General features: G+C 44.6%; 1 protein-coding gene across 5 annotated transcripts in view; it reads right to left on the reverse strand.

Moving 5' to 3' along the window:
- LTBP2 (latent transforming growth factor beta binding protein 2) overlaps positions 1-17,152 on the reverse strand; it is a 1,514,902-nt gene that overhangs the window by 367,060 nt on the left and 1,130,690 nt on the right. For all 5 annotated transcript variants that reach the window (XM_069208495.1, XM_069208492.1, XM_069208494.1 and 2 more), the window contains one exon: positions 5,160-5,285. In XM_069208495.1, coding sequence (XP_069064596.1) covers positions 5,160-5,285 — 126 coding nt within the window. The remainder of the gene's footprint in view (positions 1-5,159; positions 5,286-17,152) is intronic.

The raw sequence follows: 17,152 nt of genomic DNA on the forward strand, positions 1-17,152 counted from the left end.
AGGTTGCTTTTAGCTAGCTTTGACATTTTAGGAAAGTAGCTCCGCCTATTAGTCTGAACCTCTTCAAGGCCACATCCATTGTGGTGTCAATGATCTCTAAAGACGTTTTCTCTCCCTTTTGGGTAATAGCCTCGACTTCTTTTGTTTGTTTTCTGGCAGGGAAAGAATGAATGCTCATAGGTCTGAACACATTTGCCAATCATATCAAAACACAATTGATAAGGCATTAGATGCTCTTATGGTCAGGGTGGCCATGGCAGAGAAACATTTTACTATGTTATCCAATTTTTTCCCTTCCTTGTCAGCAGGAGCTGAGCATGGTGTGGTAGGATTCTTGGAGCATCTTTTAGCAGGCTGCATAACCACAGAATCTGCCTTAGGGCGGCTGGTTAAACACGCTGACAAATTCTCTGGAGTTCTGAATTTTGTATCTAATCGTGGGATCACTGCCACCACAGTTTCAGGGTTTTTTCAATTTCTTTGAGACCTTCTGTCCACATGTAATCTATTATTGGGAGAGATTTCACTGACTTCCTGGCCGTTTCTTTAAAGTCACATAAAAAATATTCTCTTTGTTGAACTGGTAATGGTAAATCAAATCATTTAGCCGCTTGATCAAGAAGAAGAAAACCTCCAATGTCATGTGTTGGAAAATTAATCACAGGGGGGTGTTGGACGAAATTAATCTGGTGCTACATAATGTGTCCTGACATTTTATGTGAAGTTGGGAAGGACTACGTGTGACACCGAATGGACCATCCTCCTCCTCCTCCATATCTGCCAATTACAAAAAGCAACATCCATTGTGGTGTCAATGATCTCTAAAGACATTTTCTCTCCCTCTTGGAGAATAGCCTCGACTTCTTTTGTTTGTTTTCTGGCAGGGAAAGAATGAATGCTCCTAGGTCTGAACACATTTGCCAATCATATCAAAACAAAATTGATAAGGCATTAGATGCTCTTATGGTCAGGGTGGCCATGGCAGAGAAACATTTTCCTATGTTATCCAATTTTTTTCCTTCCTTGTCAGGAGGAGCTGAGCATGGTGTGGTAGGATTCTTGGAGCATCTTTTAGCAGGCTGCATAACCACAGAATCTGCCTTAGGGTGGATGGTTAAACATGCTGACAAATTCTCTGGAGTTCTGAATTTTGTATCTAATCGTGGGATCACTGCCACCACAGTTTCAGGGGTTTTAATTTCTTTGAGACCTTCTGTCCACATGTAATGTATTATTGGGAGAGATTTCACTGACTTCCTGGCCGTTTCTTTAAAGTCACATAACAAATATTCTGTCTGTTGAACTGGTAATGGTAAATCAAATCATTTAGCCGCTTGATCAAGAAGAAGAAAACCTCCAATGTCATGTGTTGGAGAATTAATCGCAGGGCGGTGTTGGAGGAAATTAATCTGGTGCAACATAAGGTGTCCTGACACTTTACGTGAAGTTGGGAAGGACTACGTGTGACACCGAATGGACCATCATCCTCCTCCTGCCAATTACAAAAAGCAAACTGGTGGTAAGGGAGACACCTTTCTTGGGGACTTCTGGTCTAGTCTTAATGCAAAGTTAGTTGGTCACGTTGACGGGCCCATCAACAGCACCATTGTTGATGTCGTCGACTGCTGTCTTTGCGGCGACTAAAATTCTGTTTCTGTTGACAGAGCAGACGCAACAGGTTCCCTCGTAGACAGTGGTGGTGTAGATGGTTTCATTTCTGAAATATTCGTCGACAATATCATCAATGGAGAAAAGCCAGTCATTGAAGGACTGAAAGTTGATGGCTTCATCGAGGAAACAGCCGTTGTTAATAATATCAATCTTGATGATGATGAAACAGTAGTAGTCGATGTCATCCAAGTGGACGATGTGAACACTGATGAAGGCAATACAGGCACTCCTTATGAGGGTCTTCAGAAAAAAGCCTGAGGACCTACATGGTGTAAATAAACCTTTTTGAGAGTCTTCTGACATGATGATTTCAGTTAGTAAACAACAGACACAGAGATCTTCTCTCAGAAGGCAGGAAAGTTCATATAAAGGTTAATAATAACAGATTTCTTACTAGAACTGAGCAAAGCTGAGGGAGACTCGCTCCACACAACGTGCAGTAGAAAATCTGAGGTGTGCCAGTCCTGGTTTGAAGAGATGGTATGAGAGCTGTTCTCTGATTGGCTATAGTTTGGTTCTTTCTAAAATGATGTGAATTGGCTTACAATGTCACCTATTTAGGATCTACTGTATGAGATTTTGGTTAGTACTGCTGATTATAATTAATGTGGGATTCCCACAGTGACGACAGGGAAGATTCAATGGAAGAATCTATACTGGAGAAATTACGTTTTCTTTTAGCATTTTTGCAGATTGGTAAGATATTTATGGCCTCAGTGCTGCTGAATGGCACTGACAGACCCTGGCTTTCTCAGCCACTCCATCAATATGAAATCCAAGAATTTTGCTTACAAAAACAACAAGGGTTTCTAAGATGAGATAGTGCTTGGAATTACAGATCTGACATATTCCCAAGGGGGCATCAGAAAAATACAGAAGAGAGACAAAGGTGCATGTCTCTAATATGTGTAACTAGAGCACTCTGTGGAACCTTTACAATGAGAAAACCTTCTACCACAATTACCATAAATATTCTGTCTCTCTGTTTTTCCCTCATACCTCAATTCCTCTCACCCTCTCTCCCTGCCAGCCTGTTTCTTGCTCCCTCCAGCCACCATCATTGTGTTATTTCCTCACTCTCTTTTCTTCCTCTTTTTCTTCCTTCGTCTTTATCCTGTCTGGCATTCGTGTATCACCCTCTTCTTCTCATCATTCCATTTTCCAACTTTAACTACTCGTTTACTTCTTCTTCCTTATTTGCCCTCCTCCTTGTTTGTTTCCTTCTTTCTTCTACCCATTCCATCTTTCACAATTTTATACTTTCTTTCCTCCCATCCCCCCTCTTTGCCTCCTCTCTCCCCATGGGCGTTCACAGAACGTCTATATAGTGGAAGTTGCATCATACATCTTGTGACTTCCAGTAGTGAGGACCATCTCACTCAGCTTTAGGTTCTTGACAGCCTCCTATCTGCTGCATGATGGCTATGAGAAGGCATGGGATTGCAAACTACAGAAAAGAAACAGGTCTCTTACACCAATGTTTCCTTTCTGTAAACAGCGCTCGTACAGCCCTGCTTTCGTACTGTAAACAGCACTCTAGCAACACTGTTTCTGTTCTGTAAAAAGTGCTCTTACTGTCCTGTTTCCATTCTGGAAACAGCACTCTTACTGCCTTGCTTTCTTCCTGTGAACAGTACTCTTACAGCCCTGCTTCTTTCCTGTGAACAGCACTCTTACAGCCCTGTTTCCTTTCTGTGTACAGAGTTGCTTCCTTTACAGCATTGCTGCCCTTCTGTAAACAGCGCTCTACAGCCCTCCCTTGATTCCCTTCTGTAAAGAGTGCTCTTATAGATTTGCTTCCTTTCTGTAAACAACATTCTTACAGCACTTCTTCCTTTCTATGAACAGGACTCTTACAGCTCTGCTTCCTTTCTTTAAAACAGCACACTCACAGTCCTGCTTCCTTCCTGTGAACAGCACTCTTACAGCCCTGTTTCCTTTCTGTAAACAGCGCTGTTTCCTTTACAGTGCTCCTACAGCCCTGCTTCTTTCCTGTAACCATTGCTCTTACAGTCCTGCCATGGTTCCTTTCTGTAAACAGCACTCTTACAGCCTTATTTCCGTTCTGTAAACAGTGATCTTACTGCCCTGCTTCCTTACTGTGAAAAGCATTCTTACAGCTCGGTTACCCTTCTGTAAGCAGCGCACTTACAGTTCTGTTTTCTTTGTGTGAACAGCATTGCTTCCTTTACAGCACTCCTACCACCTTGCTTCTTTTATGTAATCAGTGCTCTTACAGTCCTGTTTCCTTCCTGTGAACAGCGCTCTTACAGCCATGGTTCCTTTCTGTTAACAGCTTTGCTTCCTTTATTGTGCTTTTACAGCCTTGCTTCCTTCCTGTAAACAGTGCTCTACAGCCCTCCCTTGTTTCCTTTCTCTAAATATCACTCCTACAGCCCTCCCTTGTAACTGCTCTGTAAATGGTGCTCTTGTTTTCTTCCTGCCTGGATAAACTGTTCTTACAGCCCTGCTTCCTTCCTTTGAACATCACTCTTACAGCTGTGTCCCTTCTGTAAGGCAGCACACCTAGAGCCCTGCTTCCTGCCGATGAACAGCATTCTTACAGTCCTTTTTAGGGTCGAGCGCATAAGCACTCTAGCTTGCTGTAATCTCCCTGTGGGCTTTTAACCCCACCTACCACATGCGCATCAGTTAGGTTGGTTTGTGGGCTTGCCTGTTAAAAAAACAATTGAATTCATTTGTGAAAGGCATGCATACGTCATCCCTTTTCCGGTGTTTCGCCATCTTCGAGCGCACCGGTAAACTACTGAAAACATACGAGGCTCCATGTTTTCCGCATAGCTTCTGGACTACTTTTTCTTTATATTTCCTAAGCAGGGCGATCTCGCTGGGCAGTAGTCGAGCGCTTTGCATGACATTGACCCTGTTACATGGATAATTGCATAACTGCTGATACGTTTGACTGCTAGCGAACTTCTGTTTCCTTTTGTGTGATCCTTCACCCTCATGCTGATAACGTGGCACTTTAACTCTGCTCGCTTATGTAAAACTGTATTACTTTTCATTTTCAATGTATGTGGGAAGAAAAGTCCATTTAGGACTTTACAACGCTAAAAGCTCCAACGCGAGCAAACGCGAGACACATTGCATTGCAAATGCTTGTTCCTTTCTGTTTCTTTTACAGCGCTCATACAGCTTCATTTCTGTAAACATCGCTCTTACAGTCCGGTCTTGTTTCTGTTCTGTAAACATCTCTCTTACAGCATTGCTTCCTTTCTGTAAACAGTGTTCTTACAGCCCTGCTTTCTTCTTGTGGGTAGCACTCTTATAGCTCAGTTACCCTTCTGTAAACAGCGCGCCTGCAGCTCTGTTTCCTTTCTGTGAACAGCTCTCTGTTTCCTTAGTTCCTGTCGCTTACATCATGGCCCGAAGACCAGAGATAACTAAGGGCAAACCAGCGGTGGCAGGTACTACTCATCTACCCCTTTGTCATGCCCACATCTTTCCCTCCCTCATGAGGTCCTCACCTTCGCAGCTCACTCCTCCAGCTGCATTTGAATAGCCGGTCGCACAAAGGCAGAAGTAGGACCCGTTGCTGTTCAGACACTCTCCGTTGGGGCCGCAGACGTCAGCTGTGAGACACTCATTTATATCTGCAGCAAAGAAAGCAAAGCCACTAATTAGCACAGAGGGGTAGGGAAAGGTGTCACTGTATCAAACTCTAGGACGACCATTACGAGCAAATAGCTAGCAAAGGAGTAATTTCAGCAGGAAAAAAACTAACGACTTCGGTAATAACTTAAAAAAATCTTTTGGTAACAACGGTAAAATGTGTATAAATGGTTTCGAATTAATGTGAAATGTGATGAAACGTAGGGCCAGATGTAGGAAAATCCGGCATTGCGACTCGCAAATTGCGAGTCGCAATGCCGGATGCAGGATGGTGTCCCTGACACCATCTGCGAGTCGCAAGGGGGTCGCAAAGGCCCACCTCATTAATATTAATGAGGTGGGTCGCAATTTGCAACCCCCTTGCAAGTCGCAGCACTCACAGGGATGGTGGCCTGCTGGAGACAGCAGACCTCCATGTCTGTGACTGCTTTTAAATAACTCGCAAAATGGGAACGGGCATCGTGATGTGGGTTTTGCGCCGCTGTTTGCGATACGTTAAAGCCTTTCTACATCTGGCCCAAAGTTCTTAAAACAATACTCAACGCCTTTATTGATTTTCAACAGTTCCAATGTGTAGAAAGCAAGCGTTCTGAAACCTGTATTACTTTTGCACCCTCACACAACCTCTACGCACTGGAGTAACAATACCCCCCCCCGACCCGAGCACCAGGAGAGGGGAGGGTGGGCCAGCACAGTGCACTGTGTACGAGAGGCAGGTTCCTGGCATGGGACCTCCTGCTCCTGACTCGGTAGCCCCCACTATGTACTTTCCGCCCACCCCTCAAGTTCTGATTCTTTCTGAATCCTCATGTGTCTTCCCCTGACACACTTCTCACCCTCTTCCTGTATAGTGAAACCAGGCTTCTGCTCCCTCCTGCACTCCATAACTCATCCACTCGTTGTGTGCTTGCGTCCCTAACAAGACACATATTTTTGCACGTTCATTCACTGTGGGCAGACTATGTCCAGTACTTTGAGTCAACCAAAGAACCTGATATCGCATTACATGTAATGCTACACTGGGATCCCTGCAAATCCCAAGTTAGTCATCATATCTACCACGCCGGGCCTTCATCACCCTATTTAACTTGAATTCAGCTCCAGGAAATGTCCAGAAGTAGTACTTGGAAGAGAAGGAGATTGGAGACCGACAGGGACGAATTAGATACAATTAGGACATGGCACAGTTCAACCAAATTGTAAAGTGATTGGTCTCCTAATCGTCTCTGAAAATCTGCCCTCACTGACTAGACACCATCAATCACAACAAACATATTCGAACTTTGGTAAAGATATACAGATTTAGTTTATCCTAATGTCATTGAAATTACGAGAAGGGAGGCCTTGGACGCCCTTCGAAATACATGTTTTGTCTAGTTTAGTACTGGGTTGATCAAGATTATGCAGGCGCTAAATTGAGGCACACCATTGTTTATAATGGTCCTCTATTTCCTATGCAGGATTAGCGCCAACATTTTTGCCGCTAATCCTGCAAAGTACCACAATAGCATCAGAAATTGTGACGCTATTGATCCTAACGTGCACCATGGCTCGCTGTATCATTAATCAGTATGGCACACACATGCTGGTGTTAAGGGGGCGCAATGGGGCGCAACAAAAGTGGCGCTTCATGTAATGATGCACCACTTTTCTTAAATCTGGTCCGAAATTCACCAGCAGGATATGCATGATTAAGATTGTTCAACAGACTGTATTGTGAGTTGGTGCAGGCAAAGCACGCTCCACAATTTTCTGAAAAGAAACACATAGAATCACAAATTCCCCCTCAAAGAAAAAGTTACTCTTGTAACCTATAACAATCTCGCAGAAAACTATATAGTTTCCAAACGAGAGCGTATGCAAGCTCGGTTCGAATTAAAACCAAGAAACTCCTCTTATGTTGACCTTTTACCCGTCATAAGAAAAAACACTAAGGGCCTGATTTAGGTCTTGGCGAGGGGAATACTCCGCCACAAACGTGACAGATATCCCATCACCCTTATTACGATTCCATGATAGTCTATGGAGATCGTAAAAAGGCAGATGGAATATCTGTCACGTTTGTAACAGAGTATTCCCTTCGCCAAAACATAAATCAGGCCCTAAAACCTGTACCCAGATATCAGGTATTAGTATCTATCATAGATTCACATGCTTGAATCAATCCTCAAAGCTGGATGTATGGATGAATTGTTTCTGTTTAAGGTGAGACCTAAGTCTTTGAAGAGTTTGGCACAAGTTTCAAGTTTTGACTAATCGTTTCATCGACTGTATCAAGGAACGTTTTATTAACCAGCCGTCTAGATATATGTATACCTGATGACAAACTTTCACAATTGGATGCAACTAGTGCCATGCACTTCGAAAAAATTCTGAGTGCTGATTTGCCTCCAAAGGGAACTGAACATAAACTGAAAAAGCCAAGGATTGCCTCAAACCTTAGATATTTGCACTGTTTGATATGTATAGGCATGTGAAACTGCACAACTCATCGATCTAGTTATGCAAAATACTCGTTCTGCATCCAGAGTTATAATACTTCTTGTAAGGTTACCATTCCGAATGATTGCTTAATAAGGAAAGCATTCTATTGTCTCAAGCCGAGAATGGGTCTCCAGTCTTTTGATGTATGTTCACTTTTTATGCTAAAGAATCTGGAGTAAAAGCCTACATTTTTATCTTGTTTTGGGACTGGTTCCATTGCCTTTTTGTGTAGCATTTTGAGATCCCTGCTTTCAAATGAAGGGAGATGCTTGTGCTTTGTCTTCATTGGTGGTGCTTTTGGGGGTGGTTGGCAGAATGCCAGCATATGTTTAAAAAAAATATTTATTCTTATATTTTGAAATCAACAAAAGAAAAATATTTTAATTTTGCAACTTCCATATCACAAGTCGAACAGTCTCGATAGGGGCAAAATACATCAAACGATCCATTTCAGTTATTGCATAGCTTGTCCCATCATATATCTTACATCAGCCTGTATCAACATTCCCTCAACTATCACTCAGACATCAGAAAAAACGTCTTGGGGCCCCTGTTTTTCCTTTGCATCTCGGTTCCTCTCCCTATTGTGCACACATCATTTTTTGGACTATATCTCTAGATCATGTACCAATGTGTCACCTGTCCTTAACTGTTTTCGTCCTAATTTCCTACGCAGCCGATTACTCCAGGAAGCCTTTCTTCCAAGAAGCCACCATGAGACCTTGAGTCACAAGCCAATGGATAGCTGTAGGAAGCAGGCTCTGTATATACTATATCAAAATGAGATATAGTGTGCACAGAGTCCACGGGCTCCCCAGAGGCTTAACTGAGGCTAACGTAGATAATACTAATTCTCTCTTGTGTGGTAGTGTGGTCGAGCAGTTAGGCTTATCAGAGAGTAGTGCAAAGCATTTGTTGTACACATACAGGTAATAAAGGAAACACACACTCAATGACTAACTTCAGACCAATTATTTTTATATAGCAAAAATATATTTTGTTACTTTATTTCTAGAACCACAAGATTCAGTTTGCAGCTAAGTATATTTGCAAGTGACTAGCAAGCATATGTATCAACACCACATTGTTTCAATTTGGCAAGGTATACGGTTATAATAAATAGCAAATATCTGTTTTAAAAGTTGACAGTGTAATTGGGGGCACTCGGAATCAGGCTTGCTTGCAGGTAAGTATCTGCGTCTTTTGGAGGGCAAACGTGGGCAGTTAGGTGAGGACCGGGGGGGGCCACAGGCCAGCACCAAACACGCCCCCTCAGCAGCACAGCGAGGGCCTAGTGGACGGTGCAAACTCAGCATCAGGCTCCCAGTGCTTTCGAATAGGAGGACCCTGCGGGGTTACAAGTAGGCTACAGGCTGGGCCGAGGAGATCGGTTTAGGAAAACCACAGGCTGGACGAGGATGGGGTCGCCTGCAGAGAGTTGCTGCACCGGAGATCGGATTCCACAAGGATAGGGGGCTGCAGGTGGATTGGCACCTTTTGGCGTCTGGAATCTTTGTCCGGCTCTCTCTCAGTCAGGGGGGTCCTCCGGATTTAGGCTGCAGGGGCCATCGTGTTGGACAGGAGGTGTCAACCCAGGGTAGACAGTAGGTCAGAATCGCTTGGGTACCAGCTCTACTGAGTTAGGGCCGTGGGCATCAGGTGCAGAGTGGGCAGGTCGTAGATCCGGAGCGGATCTGGAGTCCTTTGTTAGAGTTTCTTTCTGGACAGGGCTGCTGTGGTGTGCAGGCAGTCCTCTTGAGGCTCTAAGAGGTTGCTGGTCCTGCACGATGCGTTGTCTTTTTGTAGCAGGGCCTCAGAAATTGGAGACAGGCCTGTGGGGCTGGGGCCAAGTCAGTTGGTGTCTTCAGTCTTCTCTGCTGGGGGTCAGCTTAGCAGTCCTTCTTCTTTCTTCTTGTCGTCTTCTTGAGGTCACCAGGAATCTGATGACCTAGGTTCAGGGAAGCCCTTAAATCCTAGGGGCGTTATAGGGGTCAGAGGGCAGTAGCCAATGGCTAATGTCCCTGAGAGTGGCGACACCCTTCCTGTCCCCACTCCCTTTGGGGAGGGGGGCACATTCCTAAGCATATTGGTCCCTGTCCTCCAAACCAAGATGGTGGATTCTGCATGGAGTTGTCACTTCAGCTCCCAGCTGGAGTGGTCACTCCTCCCTCTTTTCCCTAATGTTCCCGCTGGACATGCTGCCAAAAGTGGGACTTTGTCTGGGGGGCGGGCATCTCCACTAGCTGGAGTGCCCTGGGACACTGTAACAAGAGGTCTGAGCCTTTGAGGCTCATCACCAGGTGTTCCTTGTTCTGCAGGGGGAGGTGGGAAGCACCTCCACTCAGTGCTGGCTTTGTTTATCGCCACAGAGAGCACAAAGGTTCTCACCCCATGTGGTCAGAAACTCATCTGAAAGTGGCAGGCTGGCACAGACTGTTCAGTCCGGCACTAGAGGTTTGGCTAAAATTCAGGGGGCATCTATAAGATGCCCTCTGGGTGAATTTTTCAATAAATCCAATACTGGCATCAGTGTGGGTTTGTTGTGCTGAAACGTTTGATATCAAATTTTCCAGACTTCAGTGGAGCCATCATGGAGGTGTGGAGTTCGTGATGACAAACTCCCAGCCCATGTACTTTATATGGTCACACTGCATTTATAATGTCTAAGAATGGACTTAGATACTGGAGGGGTATATAGCTCATGCAGCTATGCCCTCACCTCTAGTATGGTGCACCCTGCCTTAGAGCTGTAAGGCCTGCTAGAGGGGTGACTTATCTATGCCACAGGCAGTGGTTTGCGGGCAGGGTACCCTGCAAGGGGTGCCATGTCGACTTTGCCTTTTTCTCCCCACCAACATACACAAGCTGCAAAGGCAGTGTGCATGTGCTGGGTGAGGGGTTCCCTAGGGAGGCATAATACATGCTGCAGCCCATGGGGACCTTGACTGGCCACAGAGCCCTTGGTCCCAGGGGTACCTTTTACAAGGGGGTTAACTGTGGACCAGGGGTGTGCCAATTGTAGAACCAATGGTACAGTTTTGGGAAAGAACACTGTTGCTGGGGCCTGGTTAGCAGAATTCCTGCACATTCTCAGTCAAGTCAGCGTCAATATGAGGCAAAAAGTGGGGGCTAACCATGCCAAAAGGGGCACTTTCCTAGAATATCTATTTGACCTTTAGCTAACACGTGGCCCAGAAAAATAATCTATACCTAATCCCTAATTTCCTGGGTCTAGGGACAGCCTTTAAGAGGCAGTGCTTGATAGTCATGTCAGTATGCACACTCGTTATTGTTTTTACCTTGGTCAACACTGTCCGCTAGTACTATAAGTTCATGTCATATGGAGAAATTCGCCCCCTCACTTTCCACATTGTGAACATGCTCGAGACCTATCAGGATAGATCCCATGCAATTTTGAAGGAGTCAAGTAACTGTGATGTGAAAAATTTTAATGTATCAGTTTTAACTTGCTATTGCTCAATACCTCATGAACTTGTGCACAAGCAGGGTCCCATTCTCTATCAGTTAATTGTAATTCTAAATAATTCTCATGTCTGTCATAACTTGAGTCGGATTCTCTGTCCTCATTAAATGGTGTGACATGATATAGAAACAGTGTCCCATTTAGAGTATCACATGTAGTGTCACAGATGTGTTAGGTGTTTTAGGGAACCCTAGCCAGCTCTCTATAGCAGTTTTGCTCACTGGTAAAACAGTCCCGGTCCCACCCCAAATTGAAGCTGTGCCTCTGCAAATGAGAGAAACTCTTCCTCCGGGTATAGGTCATGCTGCGTATGGCAGCTCACCAGCAGGCAATCATTGTAACTCTACTGATGTTTCTAAACAATTGCAACTACCAGATCTCTAAAGATGTGGAGAATGGGGGCCACCTAAGCACTCTTTTGACTGCAGCCTCTCATGCAGTAGCAGTGTGCTGGATAATGTATGGGCATTGAGCAGGTATATTCCTTAACTTCATTAGTTGGATATGGAGTGATTCCACTTCCCAAAACCCTTCTGGTAATCTAGTGTCTTGATTATTGTACTTACAATTGTAGTAAGCATGTTCTTCAGACCGATCTTTCTCCTGGTATATGGCATAGCTTGGATGAAAAATTAACTATGACTCTCACCAACGGGAATGCCGCTGATGGTGGTATTGTAGAAAGTCTGGACAGAATGCAACTTTGATAAATTCTCAGCTTGATGTTGGTGCTTTACTGAGATCACCTCCACATAATGTTCAGCATCCTGAAGGCATGCCTGGCCGTATTAAGTCTGCTCTTGATGTCACTGCCTGCCTCTTTATCATTTTTATAGTACTGCCTAGATAGGTGAACTCTTCAATTATAGCTAGGTCCTCTAGTTATAGCTCAGTCCTCACTCAGAGAGAGGTCAGAGAGTTTCTCCTTCCTATCTATAATCTAATTTGGTATGTGCTATTAAGGGTAATATGTGCTACCCTTTGATTTAATCCTTTACTGATGCACATCCCTAGGCACGTGTGTCTCTTCGCATCCATCACATATCAAAAACATGTATGTTACCTTTAGTCGGAGCATACGACACAGGTAGGGTCTTGTGCTTACTCCAGTAAATCTTGTATCTAATAAATCGAGAATGCTTGTATAATGGACATAAAAGGGAAAGAGGTGTTCGGATTGGTCAGGGTAAGCTAGATGTCATCCACATATAAAAATGCTTTAACTTGTCCTGCTTCTGTCTCTATTCTCTGCCCTGCATGAGACTGCCTAATTGCTTCTGAGAGTGCTTGTGACGCCAGAAGGAATAAAAGTGGTGACGGGGCACTCTTGACATGTAGCTCAGTGATCTTTATTGCTCTGGCCAGGATACCACCACTGTTGATATCTGCTGTTGGAGAGTGGTATAACAATTGTACTTCATTTATAAAGTCAATGTCTGAGCAAGCTCTCTCCATTACCCTAAAAAAACATGTCAAACACCTTTTCTGCATCTAATGAGATGCCAAGTACTTCAGTTGGGTAGTCTTTACTGCACTGCAGAAAGTGAGCAGTGTTCGTAAGTGATTCCTCGATCTCCAGAAGCCAAATCACACCTGTAGTACATGTGTATTACTCTTTCAAGCCTTGTTGCTACAATCTTTTCCAATATTTAACTAAACGCATTAATTAAGCATATGATAACTGGTGTTTTATATAGAGTCTTTTCCATCTTTGGAGATGAGGTTGAAAGTCGCCATAATAGATTTTGACCCTATCAAGTGTAGTTTCCACCTCTTTGAACCAACAGGTATATTATGGGTCTTATTATGGATTTACTTATCTTATAGAATTCTATGAGGTATACATCTTCCTCCAGTGACTTGCACATTGAAAGGTATAAGATGTCATCTGCAATCTCATCCTCCTTTATTTCTCCATTAAGGAAAGCCCTTGTTTCACCGGATAGGGTTGGCAATTGTAATAGTCTTAGGTACCTGTCTTTGTCTATCTCCATGATCCTAGTTGGATACTGAATCATAGCATGAGGCAGACTTCTTGGCTATGTCGATGAGGTCCTAAGGATTTGGCTTTGGTCATCCATCATGGCTTCTATAGTCAGTTGTGAATCTCTCTGATGTAGTTGGGCTGCCAGGAGTCTGTGCTGTTCTTGTTTTAGTGAAAAAGAAGTTAAGTCTAGTCTTGGGCACCTGTAGCAGGTATTTATTTGTCAGGCAAGGGTTGCTTACATATTGATTATTCAAAGCTTTGATCTTTCCTTCTAGGTTTGCCTTTTCCTTAATGAGCTGGCATTTAGCTATGATCGTGTTCCTCATAAGGAGGCCTCTCTATATGACCCTTGCAGTGGCACAAAAAAGTTTTTATTGACATTGTTGACTCGTCATTCTCCTCTTTGGGAGTTCTTTAAGTGCCATATTCCAAGTGAGGGTGCAAACTGGCCTAAATCCAATCCCAACATCACCAGGTCTCCCTTCAGTATCTTACTGTGAAAGATTTGCTAGAACTAGAAAATAGTCCAATCATGAAAGTGTGCCATGGGGTCAAGAGTGAAAGATATATATTCCTTATCAGTGGTATACAACAAGTGCTACATATCTAGTAAATAATGATCTCATATGAAGTCTCTGAGTAGCCCTCTTTTAGCCTCGGTATGCGTCCAGATCTATCAAAGGTTGGTTCTGGCACAAGATTCCAGTCTCCCACAATAATTACTGGACTACGACTAAAATCTAGAGATTTTTGATCTGAAACATTGATTGTTTTTATCTGGGGCACAGATTGAGCAAACTATCAATATTTTATCCAGAGTTTTTACTTAGACAAAAAACACTTGCCCGTCACTAAAAGTACGTGTCTTGGGTATTTTGTGAGTCTTTTGGTCATTAAAATAGCAACGCCACATTATTTGGAGCAGCTGTGCATCTCAGAGGGATTCCGTTTTGCATGTATTGTTCAGTGGCTGCTCATTACAGTTCCTACCCATTGTCTTGTGTTTCTGGGCTTCTGAAACGGGTAGACACTTTTCCTGAATGAATGTGATATCACTTTGCAGGGTGTGTAAATAATGAAACAATTTTTTTGTTTACTGTACATTCAGTGTGATGATTGGAATCGTTGTGCTCTTCACGGATTATAACATTACTGATCTTTGATGTAGTACTTATTCATATATAGGCATTTTCTAACTCGATTTAGGGGAAAGTTATTATTTTTATTATATAACTTCTTATTAGAATTTTAGACCAAACAAGAGCCAAGCCTGGCGCAAAACATACAAATAATGCAAACAGGTTATCATCATCACACCACAGTTCCACTGTGAGCACTGCACCTGTACCTCAGTAACTGAGACTGCCATAGCCTGTGTACCACTTTAAAAATCAGTAGTCTAGGAAGCCAGTAAATACCCCCCTCTACATTCCAACTTGGTATGACCTCGAAGGAGCGCAACTCATTGTCTATAGACCAGGGCCTTGATGAACACGGTACGATTTAAATCCCTCGATGTTTCACCAAGTCCTTCTAGATTTGAAATATTTACAAGGTCCTCCCTCTGCCTGATATACTGGGCTCTCCAGGCCCATACAGAAATCCATACCCTTTGCCCACCCCTCCCAGTACTGGACCTCTGCATTCTTCCACCCCTTTGCAAAGTCCTACTTGGACACAAGGAGTCCGAACAAGATCAGCATCTATTACCCTCCAAATCACCTGACAATACGTAAAAAGACTGGCGTCAGCTCCCTGGGGACCCACCAGCCAAGCACTTTCCTTAGAGTCCCCAGCACTCTGTATGAATCTGGCCTGGTGTGTGGTAATCACCTATAGTGTTATCACCTATACGAGGTCCAGGTATCCCCTATTAGTGAGGTGTAGTCAGTGTCTAGGAAGCCAGGCTCTCTATAGATAGCTGTGGATGAGCAGCCAAGACTTATCTAGTAGACATGCAAAGCTTATGCAATACCACTGTAGACACAGCACTCACAGACATGAAAGAACCACACAGTGTTACAGAAATAAAGGTACTTTATTATAGTAAAACAAACACTAAAATACTGCATAGGCAATACTCTACTACAGGTGGGTAAATACACTATTATATACACCTTGGTAATCAGGAATGGGCATAGAAAGCAATAGAAAACAGTGAAATGACAGTAACCAACAGAGAGACCCTAGGGGGAGACCAAACCATATACTAAAAGAATAGAATGTGAAAGGTAGACCCCCACCCAGGTAAGTGGAATCTGTAGAGATGCAGTCCATTCCATCAGCGGTGTGGCAAACCTTGCCAAAGGCAAGAGTTACAGAGCTGCTGTGGACCAGGAAGGTCCGAGGGAACTCAACCCAAGGAGGAGAGTCCCAGGCGACCCTCAGCAGTGAGGAGAGGCAGAAGTCTAGGATGCAGTCCCCGCAGGCAACTCACAGGTAGCAGGCACAGAAGTCGCAGTGAGGCCCACTCAGCACACCTGGAAAGAAGTCCCACGTCGCTGGAGCAGCAGGCAGGAGACTTCACGTTGCAGAGAAGAGTGCTAGAGGCCGGGCTACACGGAGCCTGAAGGTCCCTTAGAAGAAGAGCCAACAAACCTTGGTAGCTGCAAAAGTGTGGTGCTCAGGGGCACTGTCCTGCAAGGAAAGGCAAATACTCACCACCTCCAAAGTTGGACAGCTGGTAGAGGAGACTGAGGGGACCACTCAAGACCACCACCTGTGTTGCAGGATCCATGCAGAGTTGCAGAAGAGAGGACCCATGCGGCCGGCCGTTGTTGCAGTTGGTGCCTGTGGATGCAGGGAGTGACTCCTTCACTCCAACGGAGATTCCTTCTTGCTTCTAGGTGCAGACTGAAGACTTGCCACCCTCAGAGGATGCATAGCCGGGAAAATGCTGCAGTTGCTGGAAGGAGCAGGAGAAACAAAGTTGCAGAGTGAAGTCATCACTGGAGCTGCAGATTGTAGTTTCCTGTGAAGTCTAGTTGAGGTTCCAGTGGCCAGAAGTCAAAGTAAACGTTGCAGAGGAGTACTGCTGGAATCTTGCACATCGAATCTGAGGACCCACCCAAGAGGGAGACCCTATATAGCCCTAAAAGGGGAATTGGTCACCTAGCAGGGTGACCACCTATCAGGAGGGGGATGTGACGTCACCTGCCTGACCTGGCCAATCAGATGCTCCCAGAGGCCTCTGCCCACCTTGGATTCAAGATGGCAGAATGAAGTGGCCACATGGAGGAGCTCTGGGCACCACCCCAGGGGTGGTGATGGACAGGGGAGTGGCAACTACCCTTTCAACTGTCCAGTTTTGCACCAGAACAGGGACCGGGGGTCACTGGACCGGTGCAAACCAGTTTATGCAAGGAGGACACCAAATGTGCCCTTCAATGCATACTAGTGGCTTGGTAAAGCTACCCCTCCCAAGCCATGTAACACCTATTTCCAAAGGGAGATGGTGTTGCCTCCCTCTCCCAAAGGAAATCCTTTGTTCTGCGTTCCTGGGCTTGAGCTGTTCATGCAGCAGGAGGGCAGAAACCTGTCTATAGGATGGCAGCAGTGTGGGCTACCTGGGAAAACCTTGCAAACTGGCAGGAGCAGAGCTGGGAGTCCTCTAAGGAGCCTCCAGAGTGCCTGGAATCATACAACCAATACTGGCAACAGTATTGGGGTATGATTTTGACATGTTTGATACCAAACATGCCTAGGTTTGGAGTTACCATTACGTAGCTGGACATAGATAGCGACCTATGTTCAATACATGGGTAAAATGGCTTCCCCGCACTCACGAAGTCCAGGAAAATTGAGCTGGAGTTCGTGGGGGCACCTCTGCTCATGCAGGGTTGGACCCACACACAGGAACTTGCACCCTGCCCTGTGGGCTAGGACGGCCTGCC

This window comes from Pleurodeles waltl, chromosome 9 (genome assembly GCF_031143425.1).
Source record: "Pleurodeles waltl isolate 20211129_DDA chromosome 9, aPleWal1.hap1.20221129, whole genome shotgun sequence".
Classification (NCBI taxonomy): domain Eukaryota; kingdom Metazoa; phylum Chordata; class Amphibia; order Caudata; family Salamandridae; genus Pleurodeles; species Pleurodeles waltl.